Source organism: Aquarana catesbeiana, linkage group LG07, assembly GCF_042186555.1.
Source record: "Aquarana catesbeiana isolate 2022-GZ linkage group LG07, ASM4218655v1, whole genome shotgun sequence".
Classification (NCBI taxonomy): Eukaryota; Metazoa; Chordata; class Amphibia; order Anura; family Ranidae; genus Aquarana; species Aquarana catesbeiana.
Window position 1 is genome coordinate 227,452,316 of NC_133330.1, and position 18,245 is coordinate 227,470,560.

Consider the following 18,245-nt stretch of genomic DNA (forward strand, 5'->3'; position numbering starts at 1 on the left):
TTTAATTCACAGTGCTCAGAGGCGGTGGAAAGTTCCAAGCTGCAGCACATCACATGCATTTGTGACATTGCTGTCACTCCACATTATCAAGTACAGTGCACTGCTACAGAGTGACAGTGAGGCTTCCTGGAGGAGCTGCTGACAATCACGCTGCTTGAGCCATCCTTAGAGGCTACTGGAGTCATTTTGCCAGGTGTTCTATTTGAATATGTATAAAAAAAAATTCTAATCACCATGGCAACATATATATTATAAAAGCTTGTGGATATATTTAAAAAGCTTGTGGATAAAAGCTTGGTGGAATTTTCTTTTCTTTATTTCATAATTTCAGGTGCATTCATATTTCTTTTTAAGGAGTGTTTTGCGGTTTTAGCTGGGGAGAATGGACAGCTTCCTTCCTGGTCCAAACTGGAGCATGTACAGAGAGGGTGGCAATGCAAAAGATCGTGGATCGGCTGGTAAAGTGTTGCCCCTTTTCAACAAGGTTGTACAGAGAACTGACATTAACACTAGATTTTCTTATGCACTAATATATATTTTAACAAATGCTGAGCACAGAAATTTAGAGAAAGTAGAACTCATGACAAAAAATGCAGGTATATTGACACTTTAACAAGTAATTTGAGTAAGTTAAGAATTTGAGATGAAGTAAAAAGGATTCAGCTATGATGAAATGAAGAAACAAGATTAAAGCTTACCATAAATGGTCAAATAATAGTAAGTAGTGAACTTGATGTCTATCACTTACGACAATCACACCACTTCTATTCTTTTGGAGGGCAACAATACAACCATATCTCTCCTTGTGGATCCTATCTTTAGGAAAACCTCTGTGCAGTAAGGTGGTTCATTCCCTCTTTGTGTTGTCTGCATCTGTTGCTCCCACCATGTGACCTGCCCAATTGTCCAAGGTGGACAAATGCCTTACCGTTACAATTCACAATATCACACTTTACTGTCTATAGCTATATATCGGGGTGGGACTTTAATTGTGCCTCTAAGAAGTATAAATAGATGAAAAACAATTAATAAGAAAATACATTATTATTTGTTATTAGAGGTACAATTAAAGTCCCATTCAGTTCTATATACCTTTTTAGGAACACATTTGCATACTGTCTATGGCTAGCTTTACTTTTATTTGTCTTTCATCTCATACATCTAATGGCAATCAGCAAATACCTATCTATAGCATGTGCTCACCTTGTTTGCTTGCTTTAGCTACCAATGGTAAGAAGTTTTTTGATGTAAAGAAGCCTTGCTCAGTTGTAAGACCTTTAAAGATGTCATCAACTTTAGGTTCTGGCAGTCCTGAGAGAAAAAAGTAATATTATGAGGTAAAGATGTTTCGTGTGCTGCCTTTCAAAGAAAAACAAACAGAAAATAGCTACAGCATACCAGTATTTCTGTTTTTTTTTTAATATGTTGTTTTCACAAAATACACAACTTCTTTTCCAGCTATTAGTTATCTGAATATACACATCCTTTAGGCTCCCTAGAAGCTTTATGAATGTTTCTAATCACAATTTGCATGTGCCTAGTGAAGCATAAACTTTTAATGCTGCCAAGCAACACTGTGCTGACTGTAAAGACTCTAAATGCATCACTTCATGTTCTGTATCTAGTGGTAAACAGTCCAACATGGCAAAAAAAGTATGTGACCAGCCTAGATTGTAGTTCAATATCATCACTGTTGCCTGACATTCCCACTAGCTTCTTCACAAGCTCCTTTTGTTCTCGATTCTCTTGGCCCATATTAACTATGTCCCTCACTAACATGTGATGACGCTGGATGTGCAATATAAACTGTATGTAGCTATGGCACTATGCACTGTGTTGCGTGTTCAAGACAAGACTTCTAGTCCCATACCGGGACCACAGTAGAGTCTATCACAGTAGTGCTCAGCCATTTAGAAAAAGCAATGTATTTTATCACAGGCGGGCTGATGATGTTACAACCTCAGACTCAGCCAATCAGAGGAAGCTTTTTATTCATTGCTAGAATACATCATTTTCTCTGAATAGCAGAGCACTGCTGTGATAGACTCTACTGTGTCCTGGGTATGGAACAAATTATTTGATCTTGCAGGGGGTCTGTAAAGGTCTGTAAATTCTAAAGGCCTTCCTTGGGCTGTTCATATACAACTAGCTTGTATGAGAGAGACAGGAGGTCCTTGTGTATGGACTACCCACAAAGAGGGATTCAAAGAGGAGTCAGGGAACCTATGGTTTGCAAAATCTGCACTGTGAAAAAAAAGTTAGTCAGTTCTACATATCTACATCTTCATACTTCTAAAGCAACCCTTTGATATGTTTCCCATAAAGAAACTAGGGATACTGACTGCCTATTTAGGCAGAATTGACCACAGTTTGTGTTGCTATTTCTAAACCATAATCTAAAGGAGGGGCAGATGTCCTCTGAGTAGGAACAAATGGAAGCCTTCCAATGAAGATAATCGGAATGCTGAGAGAGCATAATGTCTCTACCAAAGTTGTAGGGTATGGGTTGCTAGGGAGAAAGTTGAATCCAAAAGGTCTCTGTATCAATGGTGCATGTGCTGTACTGTGTCCTGCCTTTGTTTCACATGAAAGTTCCAGTTTAGTATCTTAGCCAAAGAGACCACTTTACAATAAGGATGTCTGGACCAAGCCCATCCTGTCTCTCTTGGGCCTTTTCAGAAGTTGGGTTTTTTCTCATTCCAGACATAGGAAATGATAGTTTGTCTAATCTAGACAAACTAGATGTTGCAGATGTTACCCATCCAGAGATGCACCCATCTGCAACAAAAACGATATTGTAGGTAATATGTTTATTTTGACAATCTTTGACAAACATGTAAAATAAACCTTATTCCAATCATCACAGTCTTGCTTGTTGGTCTTTAATAATTGTTTATGTGTATTGAGAATAGTAGATGGAGAGAGTAAGTAAGCTGGATGCACAGGTATTTCACAGATTGGTGCAGCCATGCAAAAGGGGAGGAAAGCAGAGAGTATCAGCCACTAGAGGTAACTACAGGGGTAGTTTTGTTTTTGTAGGTCTGATTTGTACACATTTATTTTGACATTTGAGAGTATCCCAGATTCCTGTAATTGCATGGTTGAATAGGGAAGTGATTAGTTCAGTAATATGGAACAGAACGTTTGAAAGCAGATATATGTAAGAAAATAGGGGCCAGATGAGTACCACATCTATACTCTCATAATAAAAAGAGAAAAAAGTATATTTAGACTTTACAGTTGCCACTCAGGGATTATGTCATACATAAAATCACTTGATTTTTTTTTAATCCCAATAAATACAATTTAGAACAGAACTGTAAAGTTACAGATTCTTGGCAAATTACACAGGCAATGGTGGGCAGCCCCATCTGGCATCATTTCTTGTTAGGAAGAATTGGGGAAAAACACTGATAACTTTGACCTTTGCTGTGGGATTTGTATATTGCATGGCTATCTACCCAGTGGGTGATCTGGAAGGAAGTAAGGTAGGATTTTTTTAAAAATCAAATGCATTAGTGTAACTATATGTACCAGGGCTTTTACCATTCAGGAGTTCCTTAACCACATGCTCTCTAAGGGTGTTATAGGCGTTTCCAGTTCTAGAACAAATTCTGATAGGAGCCTGATACAATGAACAGTTTGTAAATAATGTTGGAAAGCAGATATCCTCTGTTCATTTGCATTCTGGCGCTGTGAATGATCTAAGATTATATAGGTAATAATAGAAATGCTGAAATTTTCAGGCAATTAGGGTTTTATCAGAGGTATTGCCACCATGGGCAGTGTTTAGCTTGTGTGTACATGGCTTACATTTTCAAGCTTCCTGATCACTGCAGTGAACATTCCACTACATTTTTTTGCCCTCCTCACGAATTTTGTTCTGAATGAGTTGTAGCATTTCAATATGTATCACTTTCATAAAGTGAGCCCCATGTGGGGTAAGCTTACCATGTTCTTCCAAGATCAAGCCCTCAGACACCTTTCCCAGTGACATTAATCTGAAAGTAGTTTTTTTTTTACAGTGGCTTTCTGAAGAGTAGTGACTGTTATATGTCATCCAAAATGTTATCATCCAGTCACCTGGACCAATCTCTATGGACTGAGTCAGGTATGTATATGTGTACTTTAACTGAAGTATAATCAGAAATTGTTTTTTGGTCAATGGATGATTTTTCTAGGAAATGCAAAAGAACTGCTCAACATACACAATATCTTTTCTGGATGGAATAGGTTTTATGGACCTTCAAGTAGTAGCTATAATCACAGGTTGATCCCCAGCAATCAACCAGATGAAAACATTGTATCTTTTTACAGAAATCTTTCAAAGTGGAAATATTCTGAAAGAGGTTTCAGTTCTTAGCTAACAACAAAGTCAATTAGGAACCCTTTCCTGAAATTATGTAAATTAGCTAAGATTTAGTTTATAAAGGTGGAAGAAGTGGGCAGATTCACATGTTAGGCAGGACTCGGACTGTGAACTCCAGTGTGGAACCCTCAGAAGATGTGTCTGTATACTCTTTATCATTCTCTTGGCAGCTCAGCAACCAAGGAGACGAGACACGTCACCTGTCTTAGCTCTGCAGTGCTGCTGACCAGTGTCTGCATTACAACACCTGATCTCAGCCTTTCCTCCAAAGGAACTTTACATCAGGTGCACCAGATTGACAAACATACTTTAAAATGTCTTTATATTTACTGCATATGCCTTATGCAGGAGACAGGAGAGAAAGGGCTGTAATCATTTTTATATGTGGAACTATGGGATTTTTCACCCACTTTCCTTTCACTGGTTAAAAATAAACATTGTCATATAAACTACAAGTGCACAGAAGGACTTTCTTTGTTCTTGGTTTATAAAGGAAAGTTGCTGAGTGTTACAAACGCAAATTTATAAACCATTGTCAGGCTTTTGAGAAAATGAAGTAAGCCTTGAGGTCTATGAGTCTCAGTTAGTGTTTCATCAAGCAAATACAGGCAGTGTCTGAAAAATGGCTTTGTGTGATGTGTTCAGAAACCATTAGTTAAAGCATGAGGGTAGTTTGGGGGGGTAGAAGATGAGGTAAAGTGTGTCTTGAAGCATCAGGATTTGAGAGCTGAGGCATTTTATCTTTAACTGCTTCTGGACCAGCCGCTGCAGTTGCACTGCAGCAGGTTGGCTCCCCTGCGTGAGCCATCATAGCTGTACGTCAGCTCTTAAAGACGCTTTAGCAGCATGATGACCAACAGGCACCCGTGATTGCTCGTGACAGAGCGAGAACCGGGATCTCTCTGTGTAAACACACAAACCCTGGTTCTCTCAGGGGAGAAGAGACAAATCGTGTGTTCCTACTAAGTAGGAACACTGATCAGTCTCCTCCCCTAGTCAGTCCCATTCCCCCCACAGTTAGAACACACCTAGGGAACACGGTTAACCCCTTGATCGCCCCCTAGTGTTAACCCCTTCCATGCCAATGACATTTATACAGTAATCAATGGCTATTTTTAGCTCTGATCACTGTATACATGTCACTGGTCCCAGAAAAGTGTTGAAAGCATCCGATCTGTCCACTGCAATGTCACAGTCACAATAAAAACCGCTGATCACCGCCATTACTAGTAAAAATAAATTTTAAAAATGCCATAAATCTATCCCCATTTTGTAAATGCTATAACTTTTGCTCAAACCAATCAATATACGCTTATTACAATTTTTTTTTACTAAAAATATGTAGAATATATATCGGCCTAAACTGAGGAAAAAAATAGTTTTTGTTTTTTTTAAAAATTCAAAATATTTATTATAGCAAAAAGTACAAAATATTGTGTTTTTTTTTTCAAAATCGTCGCTTTTTTTGTTCAAAGCACAAAAAATAAAAACCACAGAGGTGATCAAATTCCACCAAAACAAATCTCTATTTGTGGGAAAAAAAGGACATCAATTTTGTTTGGGTACAACGTCGAATGACCGCACAATTGTCAGTTAAAGCAACGCAGTGCCGTATCACAAAAAATGGCCTGGTCAGGAAGGAGGTAAATTCTTTTGGGGCTGAAGTGGTTAACCATAGTCTGTACGAAGCCTCAATGACAAAGCCAGTTTACATTATATGACAACATATTAAACCACTTCAATACTGGACACATTCCTGCCCAGGCCAATTTTTCATCATTCAATCCTGATGTACTGATGGTCTCTTTCATTTATTGAGGCCTGAAAATGCCAAGACAGTACAAATATCCCCCAAATTACTCCTTTTTGGAAAGGTATTTAGTAAGAGGTATGACAAGTTTTTTGAAGTTGTCATTTTTTTGCCACAATTTTTTGGAAAATGAAGACATTTTAAAAAAGTGTTTATTTTTACAATTTCTTAAAAATGTTTACATACTGTCACCAGTGCAGCACAGTATCATATAACTGGTGTGGTGGTGATCAGGGACACTGACTGGCGACAGTGTGTAGAAAAACAAAATGTAATCATTGTTATTTTTTTATTTTTAATACATTTTTTTTTTACAATTCTTTTTCATATAGTAATCATAACAATACTGTGACAGACCTAGCCGGGAGAGAGACTTTTGGAGGGGACTGAATGCTAGCCTCTTGCCAATCGAGCGTAGGCCCTGGCATTTGGGGGAACGGTGCTCTTTGTGAGCTGTATGCCTGAGGACCATTGAGGTGGTGTTATTTTGGATTCAGGTCCATATCCCCCCAAGAGACACAGACTCTGGGGACCCTGGATTTGCCATATTAGAAATAGTGGCTGATTCATAATGCTGGGACAAATACTGTTAGGAGATGCTGATGTCAATTCCAGCCACCTGTCTGTCTGTTGCCTGCTAGAATGTGTTTATTGTAAATAAGTCTAGTATGGGATCTAAGAGTCATTAGATCCCCATTGTTGTTTGTGTTAATTAACTCTGCTATTGTGTGAAGAAGAGTTCTGTGTTGATTTGTGATAATGTTGATTGTGTTTTCTGAGCTACAAGATGGCCAGTCTGGCCTAAAGGTCATGACTGAGTCATCTAGGCTGTCTAAAGGGATTAGTTAATTAGCCCATGTTAATTAGGTTTCTGGTCACAGGTGTATGTTCAAAGTCATATGATGCACCTCCTCTTTTACTGTATAAAAGAGCCTGTATTCCTTTCAATAAAAGAGATTCCTGGTTGAACTTACATACAGCCTGCCTGGTGTTTGTTCTGAGCTATCACAACTGGATTTGAACAGCACATAGCTGTAGTTCAATTCCCGGAGCATCGGATGACCGAACCATCAGACGTTGCAATCTGATTCAATAGCCACAGAGGAGTGTTGGGAGAGTGGAACCGAGTGAGCAGGGGCTCGTTACAAATACAGTGTTAGCATATTAACACTATACTACTCTAGGGAGGTGATCGGAATTTTAATTTTTTACACACTACAGTTGCTTATAACTATGCATTTTACAGTTCTAAGCAACCATTTTTTCTGAATGAAAATGATTAATTTGGTGTTTACTATTGTGATTAGCTGTGATTAGATACAGCTAATCACATGGGACAGATGGATTGTGATTGGGCTTGTCTGTAACATGTGATCACTGTAACCAATCGCAGATCTCATCACAATAGTACACAATGAATGACATGAGACAAAGCCATTCATTGCATACAATTGTCAGGTGATCTGATTTGTTTGGCCAGAGCGATCAGTGGGCTGGTACAGTGATCTGTCATCGGCTGTAGCATTGGATGTAACATGGCCGAGTTTGGATCATGGGGGGTGCATGAGGCACAATCCTGGGGGAACATCATATGAGGTCCTCCCAGGATAACAGGGCTCCCACGCAGCCATCATATTAGAATAGGCCAGACAGGAAGGGGTTAGGTGAGCCATTGTGTAAGCAATTTATAACAATGAATAAAGTTACATAGCTCTGCAGGTTGCCCCAGGAACATAGAGAAGAGAAGGGAAGGGAAGAGAGTGTGTTCTGCAATCACAGTAAACCAGTGAACATAATAATTCAGAAAAAAGTTGTTGGCAGTTCCCCATACATGATTAGGGTATGTCTACCAAGACAAGAGCTTTGTTTTTTTGGGAAATGCTCTATTAGCCAGAGTGAGGACTATTGGGAGTACATGTATAGCCATGTATTTGTATTTGTACATGTATTTCTTTAACTGTCTTTCTGACATCTAATTTCCCACCAATCCCCACAATAGAAAATACTGGGGAAAAAAAAATCACACACTACTATCGCAGCAAGCAGAACATCTGCCGGTCACTTTTCAAAGTTTTTTTTTTTTTATTGTCACAAGCATTTGACAATCAGTCACAAATTATGTTGGTACTTAATACATTGATTTCCTATGATCTTCAGCTTCATCTAATGGTCATATTGTGGTATGTGCTCTGATTGAGGAATTTCAGGAAAATAAGGCACTATGGCCACTGGGTGAATCGGAGAATCACAAGGAAATCAATGTATTATACAAAATACAGTCAGCATTTGTGACAACTGAGACAATTCTTGTGACTGACCCTTTTTTTATCAATAAAAGAAAAGAGTGTGCAGCCTATGGTCATAGGTTTTCCTCCCGCAGCTATGCCTCCAAGATCCTTGCACCATCAAAAAAGAGGTTGTTGCAGATCATATTATTAGGGTGGGGCATATCAGGCTCCCTGAATATTCATTTATATGGAGAAGAATAAAATGTCTGCCTTGAAGCCTTGCACCAGTTTCCTCCTCCTCACCCCCAGTACTCCAACACTTCTTATCCTCCTCAACATGAGCATCCCAACACTCCTCACTGTTAGTACCCTGACCCTACTCCCCAGTCTCAGAAACCCAACACCTCCTCACTGACATAAACCCGACCATCTTCCTCATATTTCTCCTTGGTCTCCTGCTGTCTATTGGTGTTCCACATGTCGGTAAGAGGCAGCAATGGCCTTCTGTGCATAGTAATTCTGGCTGAGCAAAATAATGGCACCTGAGCACCTGATACTGTGGGGTAGCACAGGCCATAAGCTCACTTAAATGGGGTGTTTGGCAAAAGCTGGCATGACATAGGTAAGCATTGGGGTTATTTTTATCTTTTTTTTTTTCTTCTGCTTCTGCAGTAGCATTGCAGAGGTTTGTGAACCAGTCCTGATGAAAGATCTGTCCCTTTTGAATTGAGAGTGTATGCTCTATACTACGCCAACTCCAAAGTAGCACTGTGACTTATTACTCCATCATTAATTATATTAAAGTGCATAAAACATAACATAGTCTACAGTATACAAAGTCCATAAACTGTGCAAAAATAGTGACATGCTTCCACCGGGTAATTTTCACACTTCACCACTTGTGCACGTGAGGTCTCTCTTCCCTCAGAAAGAAACTTACCAGAGCAAGTTGCCACCCATTCTCATAACTAACATAAATTGCTTTGAGTATATAAGCACAAACTGCTGGTTACTACACCACTAGTTCACTCCTCCACCTGGCTCTCATATCACCACATAACATAAAGAAGAAAAAGAAAAGAGCCTCCAATAGTGTAGTAAAATCATCCATATATATTTTTAAAAAGCCACTCAAAAATTAAAAATAAATTGCACTTATCACATAATGAAGATGGCTTCAGGTAATGCTGTATAGTAGTCATATCAATCTCTTAGAATCTCTGGAGCCCTCAGGCACCTTCTAATTCAGGCTCTGACGTCAATTCTGGTTGCTGCGTAGCCACGCACAACGTGTTTCATGAGGATATACTCGTAATTCAAAACTGAATAGGAGCTTGAGTTTTTAATTTTTTGTTTATAATATATTCACACGTTTTTTGGTTTAATATTGTTTTAGTTGTTTATTGTTATTATATTGCGTTTTCATGGGTTTTACTCTCCAGTGCACAGGGTCTTGAGTAGTCGGTCCTAATGAAAGTAGCCAAAAAATGTTCCCAGACAGTTGATGAGGATATGGCAGTTAGGGCACACAAGCGTCACTGGAAAGGCAAATGGCCGTTCTGTGCCCTTGAAGAGGAAGAGGGTGTATGAACAGTGTTGTAAAAAAAAGTGGCTGCTTCATAGGAGGAGAATTTTAAGGTTAAGTTAAAAAATGAATGTTCTGAAACAAATAATTGATATTATTAGAGTAGATAAAACAGGATTTCTATCACTTCATATATGCTTCATTCCTGTCAGTGATTGTTAATAAAGTGGTGGGTGTCAGGACCCACAGTGTCCTTAGCAACCAGTGATGCCATGCAAAGAAATGGTGGAGATGGTGGTGGAAATCATTGACCAAATGTGGATGTAGACCATAGACCAACTATGGTTATGGCCAAATTTGGTCAGTGATGTAAGCTACCATCTCTGCATTTGTTAAAGGGGTTGTAAAGGTATTTTTTTTTTCTTTAAAAATAACAAACATGTTATACTTACCTTCACTGTGCAGCTCGTTCTGCACAGAGTGGCCCCGAACCTACTTTTCTGGGGTCCCTCGGCGGCTGTCTCGGCTCCTCCCCGCAATAACTAGCCACCTTAAGGCGAGCTCCCTCGCATGGTGGATAGTTATTGCGGGCGCGCTCCCGTGATACAGCCGGCGGCTATAGCCGCTCGCTGTATCACTCGGCCCCGCCCCCCGGCGCGCGGCGTCATTGGATGTGATTGACAGCAGCGCGAGCCAATGGCTGCGCTGCTTTCAATCCATCCACTATAGCCAATCAACGACCAGGCTGATCGGCTGAATAGAGGTCGGGAACGCGCAGGCGAGTTTTTGAGGTGTCAGGTAAGTAAAACAGGGGGGCTGGGGGCGGCGGTATTATCAAAAGTTTTTTCACCTTAATGCATAGAATGCATTAAGGTGAAAAAATGTATACCTTTACAACCCCTTTAACATTCTACATGACACTTCAGGGAGCTGCAGAATTTTAATTTAGTGCAACAGCACTATATCACATCACACAGGGGACCATTGGTCATTTTGCTAGTAAAGACCCTTTGTACAATATAACCATCTAAATATGTCCTAGATGGATTGATGCTACTAGCTCCCGAAAGAGCTGAAATCATGGACTGAAGGTCCAGTATACTCTCCAGAAGTCCCTAGATGTATAGGTTGGAGTGGTGTGAGTGATTCTCTTAATTTTCAAGGTGAGGGATAAGTGTATCTCTTTTCCTGCCTTAGGGCTGTAGTCATGGGATTCCACAACGCAGCAAGGGTCTTCTGTCTTGCTTTCTAGACTGCCATACTTTTGCTATCTCCAGGAGTCTTTAGTCAATCAATCTGTTATTTGTCTGGAGGTGAAGTGAATAACCTTTTGAAGCATATCATCTTGAAGCATATCATCAATAGTTTATAGTAACTGAGAGTCACCCATGAGTAGTCTGCTAGAGTGCTCTGAAGGAACTTCATTCCCATCTGATGGGAGAGTGTCCCTGGGTAAGTGAGGTAGAGATGGCAGGCACAATCCTAAATGCAATGCATCTAGGGATTTCCAAATGTTTTCCTGGTTATGCTTTGTTTTCTGCTAGGACACTAGATGCTACAGCTTCTGTAGCGCTGGGTTGAGCAATTGAAGCAGGGCTATGTCAACAAGACTTCTGTAAACAGGATGTGCAGAAAGCCTTTAAAACATTAATTAATAGTAATTGCCATTGGTGATCTTGTGCATGCACCAGCTACAGTATTTGTATTTACTGTCTATTTAGGTGGCTGTGTGGGGTTTTAGTTTTGAAGTGTTTTGTTTGGATATTTTAAGATAAAGCAGTGTGGTGGTATGAAAATAAAAAAAAACTCTCACAACCTATACTATTAAACTGTTATGCCTGTGGCCAACTTATACAAAGTTGGAGGCTTTAGCTTACACCTTACAAAAGCTTTTAGATCTGTTGTAGCTCCTATAGCGCAGAATAAAACAAATCAGTTGTCCCAGCCAAAAATAAAAGCCTTTTTTCCACGTTACAATGGATCAGATTAGGACGCTGCTGAATTATCAAAATAAACGACAACATTAGATATGTGATGCCAGAATACTGTGTTGCTGATGCTTTCTGTGAGAATCATACTGTTCTGTAACACCACATACAGTCTAAAGGCATCTCCCAAGCATGTACACTATATTGTCAAAAGAACTGGGACACCTACCTTTAAACTCACATGAACTTAACTGGCATCCCAGTCTTAGTCTGTAGTGTTCAGTATTGAGCTGGCCCAACTTTTGCAGCTATAACAGCTTTAACTCTTCTGGCAAGGCAGTCCACAAGGTTTAGGAGTGTGTCTATTGGATGGATGAGTGAGTTTGGGGTGGAGTAACTTGACTAGCCTGCACAGGGTCCTATCCTCAACCCAACATAATACCTTTGGAATGAATTAGAGCAGAGAATTCAAGCCAGGCCTTCTCTTCAACATCAGTGCCTGAGCTTACAAATGCGCTTCTGGAAGAATGGTCAAACATTCTCATAGACACACTCCTAACGGACTAATTGTCATTGTCACACTTGACAATGACAATTGCGCGGTCATACAACACTGTACCCAAACTAAATTTTTATAATTTTCTTCCCACAAATACAACTTTCTTTTGGTGGTATTTGATCACCTCTGGGATTTTTATGTTCTGCTAAACAAGTAAAAATAAGACCGAAAATTAAAAAAAAAAAAAACTTTTTTTGTTTCTGTTACAAAACTTTGTAAATAAGTAAGTTTTCTCCTTCACTGATGGGGCTGCACTGATGGGCACCAATGAGGTGGCACTGATGAGGTGGCACTGATGGGCACTAATATGCGGCACTGATGGGGCACTGATATGCAGCACTGATGGGTACACATAGGTGGCACTGAAAAGCAGCACTGATGGGCACTGATAGGTGGCACTGATGGGCACTCATAGGTGGCACGAATGGGCATGGATGGGCACTGATAGGTGGCATGGATGGGCACTGATAGGTGGCATGGATGTACACTAATGGATGGTACTGATGGGCATGACTGATTGGCAGGCATCCATTGTGGGCACTGATTGGCATCCATTGTGGGCACTGATTGTTATCCCTGGTGGCCATGGGTGGCATATACCTGGTGGTGACTAGTGGTGGCCATCCATGGTGGTCCTGGTGGCATCCCTGGTGGTCCAGTGTGGGCATCCTCGGGGGGGCTGCGCTGATAATCAATCAGTACAGACCCCCCTGTCAGAGGAACAGCCGATTGGCTCTCCTCTACTTGCGTCTGACAGACGCGAGTGAGGAAAAGCCGATCAATGGCTGTTCCTGTTTACACTGTGATCAGCCGTGATTGGACACGTGGTAACGAGTCTCCAACAGAGAATCTTTACCTAGATTGGAGTTGCGGTGTGTCAGAATGATACATCGCAACAGCGATCGTCGTGATGCGCGCCCCCGGGGGCGCAGAGCGGCTTGTTATCCTGAAAGACGTCACATGACATCAGGTCAGGATAACACAACCACTTCTCCGACGTCATTTTGTTATATGGCGGGTGGCAAGTGGTTAAGGATTGGCGTTTTTTAGTTGTCACTCTCTAAGTCACATTAAAAGGTAGACCCTTCCACTCTTTTTTTAAAAACAAAATATTTCTATTGGTAAATGTCCCCCCTGGCAGTTCACAGCTTCTTATTCCCTGAATTTGAAAATACTGTACCTTACATATTTACCCAGTAAATGGGCAGAAATTATTTTCAAGATTAACCTCCTTACGATTTCAATGGGGTTCAGTTTTAACTGCACAATTTGAGGTTTTATTAATACTCTACAAAATGTAACCCTACTTTTTGTTTTGGGGGGGTGGGGCAGCAGCTCTGGGATCCAGAATTTATGGTAGTTAGATATCCAAATGAGTGTGAAACATCATCATTGTAAGGGTTTAAAAATAGGAAAAAATTTACAGCACACTTCTTTACAGTGAATTAATTATACATTTAAAGAAAATAATAGCAGAACCTTTCAGCACAATGATTTTAACGAGCTGCCCTATTTTTGAGAACACAAGTTAGCTCTATAGCTGCACCTTGCACCTCACTGAATCAATACTAAATCCACATTGACTGCATTGCTACCTCTACAGTCTACTTCTTTATTCAACAAGCAGAAGTAGGCATTAAAATAGGACATGTGGCTTTGTAAACCTTTTATAAACACAGGTTTGCAACTGAACAGTATTGATCTATACCTCAGTGGTAGATAAATGAGAAAATCAGCATCACATAAGGGGGGAGGGGGCAGAATAAAAAAAAAACAAAAAGGAGAAAACCAGTTTCTTAAGAAAAAAGAAATCTGAGAAATAATGCAGTATAAATGCGCTACATTATTCCAGGTCTCTATTTTTTTAATCTAAATCTAAGTTTAAATCTAAACTTGTATTAAATATATGTTTCACAATTTGAATTTCCATTTTAATTTATTATTTTTGCCAAGCAATGTTTTAGTGAACCATATGATATTGAATTTAAGTTAAATTATAACCCTAATATTTCTAGCACTCAAATGCAAAAATGTAATGTCTGGTGTTTCCATGATAATTAAGATTTTGAGCTATAAATAATACACAGAGTTGGAAAAGGCATGCCATGCACAAGAAGTGTTCAGGATTAATCTCTACATTTCTATTATAACTGAACCTCTTTCTTTGGGATTTCAATTACAAATGATTACATATGGTATTCACTGTGTCAGCTAGGAATGGGCTTTGAGTTTGAATTGAACATGCATTTGACCCGAATCCAACCTGTTTGTAGTTTGCCAATCAGGGCAACAAACTGGTCAAATTCCACCAACTAGCCAGCATGGCTGATGTAGCTAGAAGTCTGTCATTTAACAAGAGCATTACTTTTGCCTCTAAATGACAGATCCCTGCTAGCTTCTGCTTTAAGATGTAAAAAAGCATGGGAACCCTGGGTGTCATAATTGATCAAATATAGCCATGACCATAAATTACAAATGATGTCATCCAGGTTCCCCAGTTCTGTGGTTAACTCCAGAAGCACATAAAATCTGTAATTTGTGACAAGAGTCATAGCAGCGGGTCATTGAACAGCATTATTGACTTATCATTTACATGGGAGATACTGATTTTTTTTTTTAAATCTATTTTTTAAAAAGACCCTTGCATAATACCTTTCCAACTGGGTTTCCAGCAAAGCCAGTGCTTGGAATCACACCAGAAGAAACATTATTAATGGTTCAGGTCACTTCTGGTCCATTCACATGTTTTCAATCAATACCAAATAAAGGGGGCATCTTGGACCCCCAAAAAGCATTGGCTATTCTTTGGATTGTCCCCTTGACTTTTTTATTGTAGAACAATTGTATCTGGACCTTTCATAAATGGTGCTTTAATTTACATTTTCATTTAAAGGAGAGAGGCTTGACCACCTCCTTCTTGAAATGCTTATGTGGCCTGGTCGGATCTGGGAGTGGGGGGGTTACACCCAGGCTGCTTACCTTTTATAAAGGGTGTAGTTGAATTGTAAAAGAAACAAAGGAAATTCCCCTAGTGGACTTTAAAGGTACATATGGAAAAACGTAGAGAAAAAAGTATAGTATGTAGACAATAATTTATTCATTGCAAAAACATCATAAAAACATCAATAACATTATAACAAATAATGAAAGGAATGCGATTCATGCATTTGTACATGTATGAAATATTGGTACCAATGTACTTGCACCGACGCGTTTCGGAGTTGTTTTAGCCTCCTTCTTCAGGGGTGGATGTCAGTTTTAGCAAAGGTTTCTAAATTAAGAATAGTGTATTTAACAGAGAAATAATGAGTATATGTACATATCAGACCATAAGGACATAAGTACAAGTTATATTTCTATATCATTTACACTTACATTGGCATTATGTAGGCTAGCTTCGCATTCCAAAGCAGTTTAAAAGCAAAGGCGCTGACACTGTCTGTCCATCCAGCGTGTTTCCCAATTGTGATAGATAAGGGTTAATTGGCATACCCAGAATGTTAATACTTCATGCGTAGCAGATGAAAATAACTGAGTATGGATGTATATAGATAATTTAATTCCTCACAATTGGAGGAAAGGCCCATATATATAGGGCGTAAAGAAATTTTGAATCTGAAGTTCCACTGAGGCTGAATGCGGATCCTGTAAAATGTGAAAGTATAGAAGTATATAGTAACCAGCCAAATGGGTCTACTTGATTGTAAAAAGAAAATCTTTTAGTAGTGAAGGTATAACATACCTGATAAGACTACTGTAGAAGATTCAAAGGGAAATGAGGAAAGTGATTGATGTGGACTGAATATATCTCGGATAGCTGGAAAATATTAACACAAGGGGGGAGGGGGATATGAAAATCTTATTTAAGTGAATGTGTGGTTTATCCAAAATGGAGGGTACCATCCATAATCAGCTGTTGGTTATTATACCAACAGCTGATTGGTGGGGAGGGCTTTATATACTCAGGCACTGCTCACACCGAGTGTCCTTTGCTGTGTGCAGGACGCTGTCGGTCTGAGCTGAAGTCTAGCAATACAAAGTAAGTGATACTAATCCTGAAACTATGCCTCTACTTAAACCCCTATATATTTATCATTCATATTTGTACCGCTGCGGCTAGAAGATACCATTCTTTAACTACAATTGGGACTTTTTTGCTCTCCTTTCCCCCCTCTTCTTTTTTCCCCTCCCCTTCTCCCCCTTTCCCCCCCCTTTCCCCCCTTCCCCTTTTTCCCCTTCCCCTCTCCCCCCCTTCCCCTGTTTTCCCCCCTTCCCCTCCCCCCCTTCCCCTGTTTTCCCCCCTTCCCCTCCCCCCCCTCCTTCATTTAATCAATTTAATTACTACCACGTAACTAAGGACAATCTAGTTGCACCTGTATTATATAAAATCTTGAAGTATATGTATATATTTACATTTCAAATTGTCAAGAATTTTATTTGTATAAACCACACATTCACTTAAATAAGATTTTCATATCCCACTCCCCCCTTGTGTTAATATTTTCCAGCTATCCGAGATATATTCAGTCCACATCAATCACTTTCCTCATTTCCCTTTGAATCTTCCACAGTAGTCTTATCAGGTATGTTATACCTTCACTACTAAAAGATTTTCTTTTTACAATCAAGTAGATCCATTTGGCTGGTTACTATATACTTCTATACTTTCATATTTTACAGGATCCGCATTCGGCCTCAGTGGAACTTCAGATCCAAAATTTCTTTACGCCCTATATATACGGGCCTTTCCTCCAATTGTGAGGAATTAAATTATCTATATACATCCATACTCAGCCATTTTCATCTGCTACGCATGAAGTATTAACATTCTGGGTATGCCAATTAACCCTTATCTATTACAATTGGGAAACACGTTGGATGGGAAGACAGTGTCAGCGCCTTTGCTTTTAAACTGCTTTGGAATGCGAAGCTAGCCTACATAATGCCAATGTAAGTGTAAATGATATAGAAATATAACTTGTACTTATGTCCTTATGGTCTGATATGTACATATACTCATTATTTCTCTGTTAAATACACTATTCTTAATTTAGAAACCTTTGCTAAAACTTACATCCACCCCTGAAGGAGGCTAAAACAACTCCGAAATGCGTTGGGTGCAAGTACATTGGTACCAATATTTCATACATGTACAAATGCATGAATCGCATTCCTTTCATTATTTGTTATAATGTTATTGATGTTTTTATGATGTTTTTGCAATGAATAAATTATTGTCTACATACTATACTTTTTTCTCTACGTTTTTCTATATGTGCCTTTAAAGTCCACTAGGGGAATTTCCTTTGTTTTGAATTCTTAATCATAGAATGTGGCCCAATTTGCAGGTAATAAGCCGGTCAATAACCCTTAATTGTAAAAGAAACTACATTTTTTTCTTAAAGGGGCAGCACACTTTTTAAAAAACATTGACCCGTTAAAAAATGCCCCCCCTTAAATTCATGGCCAGGAAAGGAGGGGCAGTGCAGCCCTCCTCCTGCTCCATATCAGACCAGAGGCCATCAAAACATTAGGAGGGCCCTTGTAAGAGCTGAATTAGGAGCATCACATCAACCTTGCAAAGCACCTTGTCCCCATATTTATGCAGAATAGCACCTCATGGCCACATTCAGTCCCCCAAAAAGGACATGGGGGGCTGCAGCGGTACTGAGAGTTTGGAAGCCCTCTTAGATATTCACCCCTTCACATGAATATGTAAAAGGTACCGAGCATAACTTGTTACTCATTCACACAAAAAAAGGAAATTATAAATAAATACACTCACACCACTGAAAAAGTACTTTATTTAAAAAGAATAAATAAACA

The 18,245-nt window shown here is 39.4% G+C and overlaps 1 protein-coding gene across 6 annotated transcripts in view; it reads right to left on the reverse strand.

Annotated features, from left to right (window-relative positions):
* The window catches only part of DPYD (dihydropyrimidine dehydrogenase), a 2,813,802-nt gene that overhangs the window by 1,515,089 nt on the left and 1,280,468 nt on the right, over window positions 1–18,245 (reverse strand). For all 6 annotated transcript variants that reach the window (XM_073593091.1, XM_073593089.1, XM_073593090.1 and 3 more), the window contains one exon: window positions 1,204–1,311. In XM_073593091.1, coding sequence (XP_073449192.1) covers window positions 1,204–1,311 — 108 coding nt within the window. The remainder of the gene's footprint in view (window positions 1–1,203; window positions 1,312–18,245) is intronic.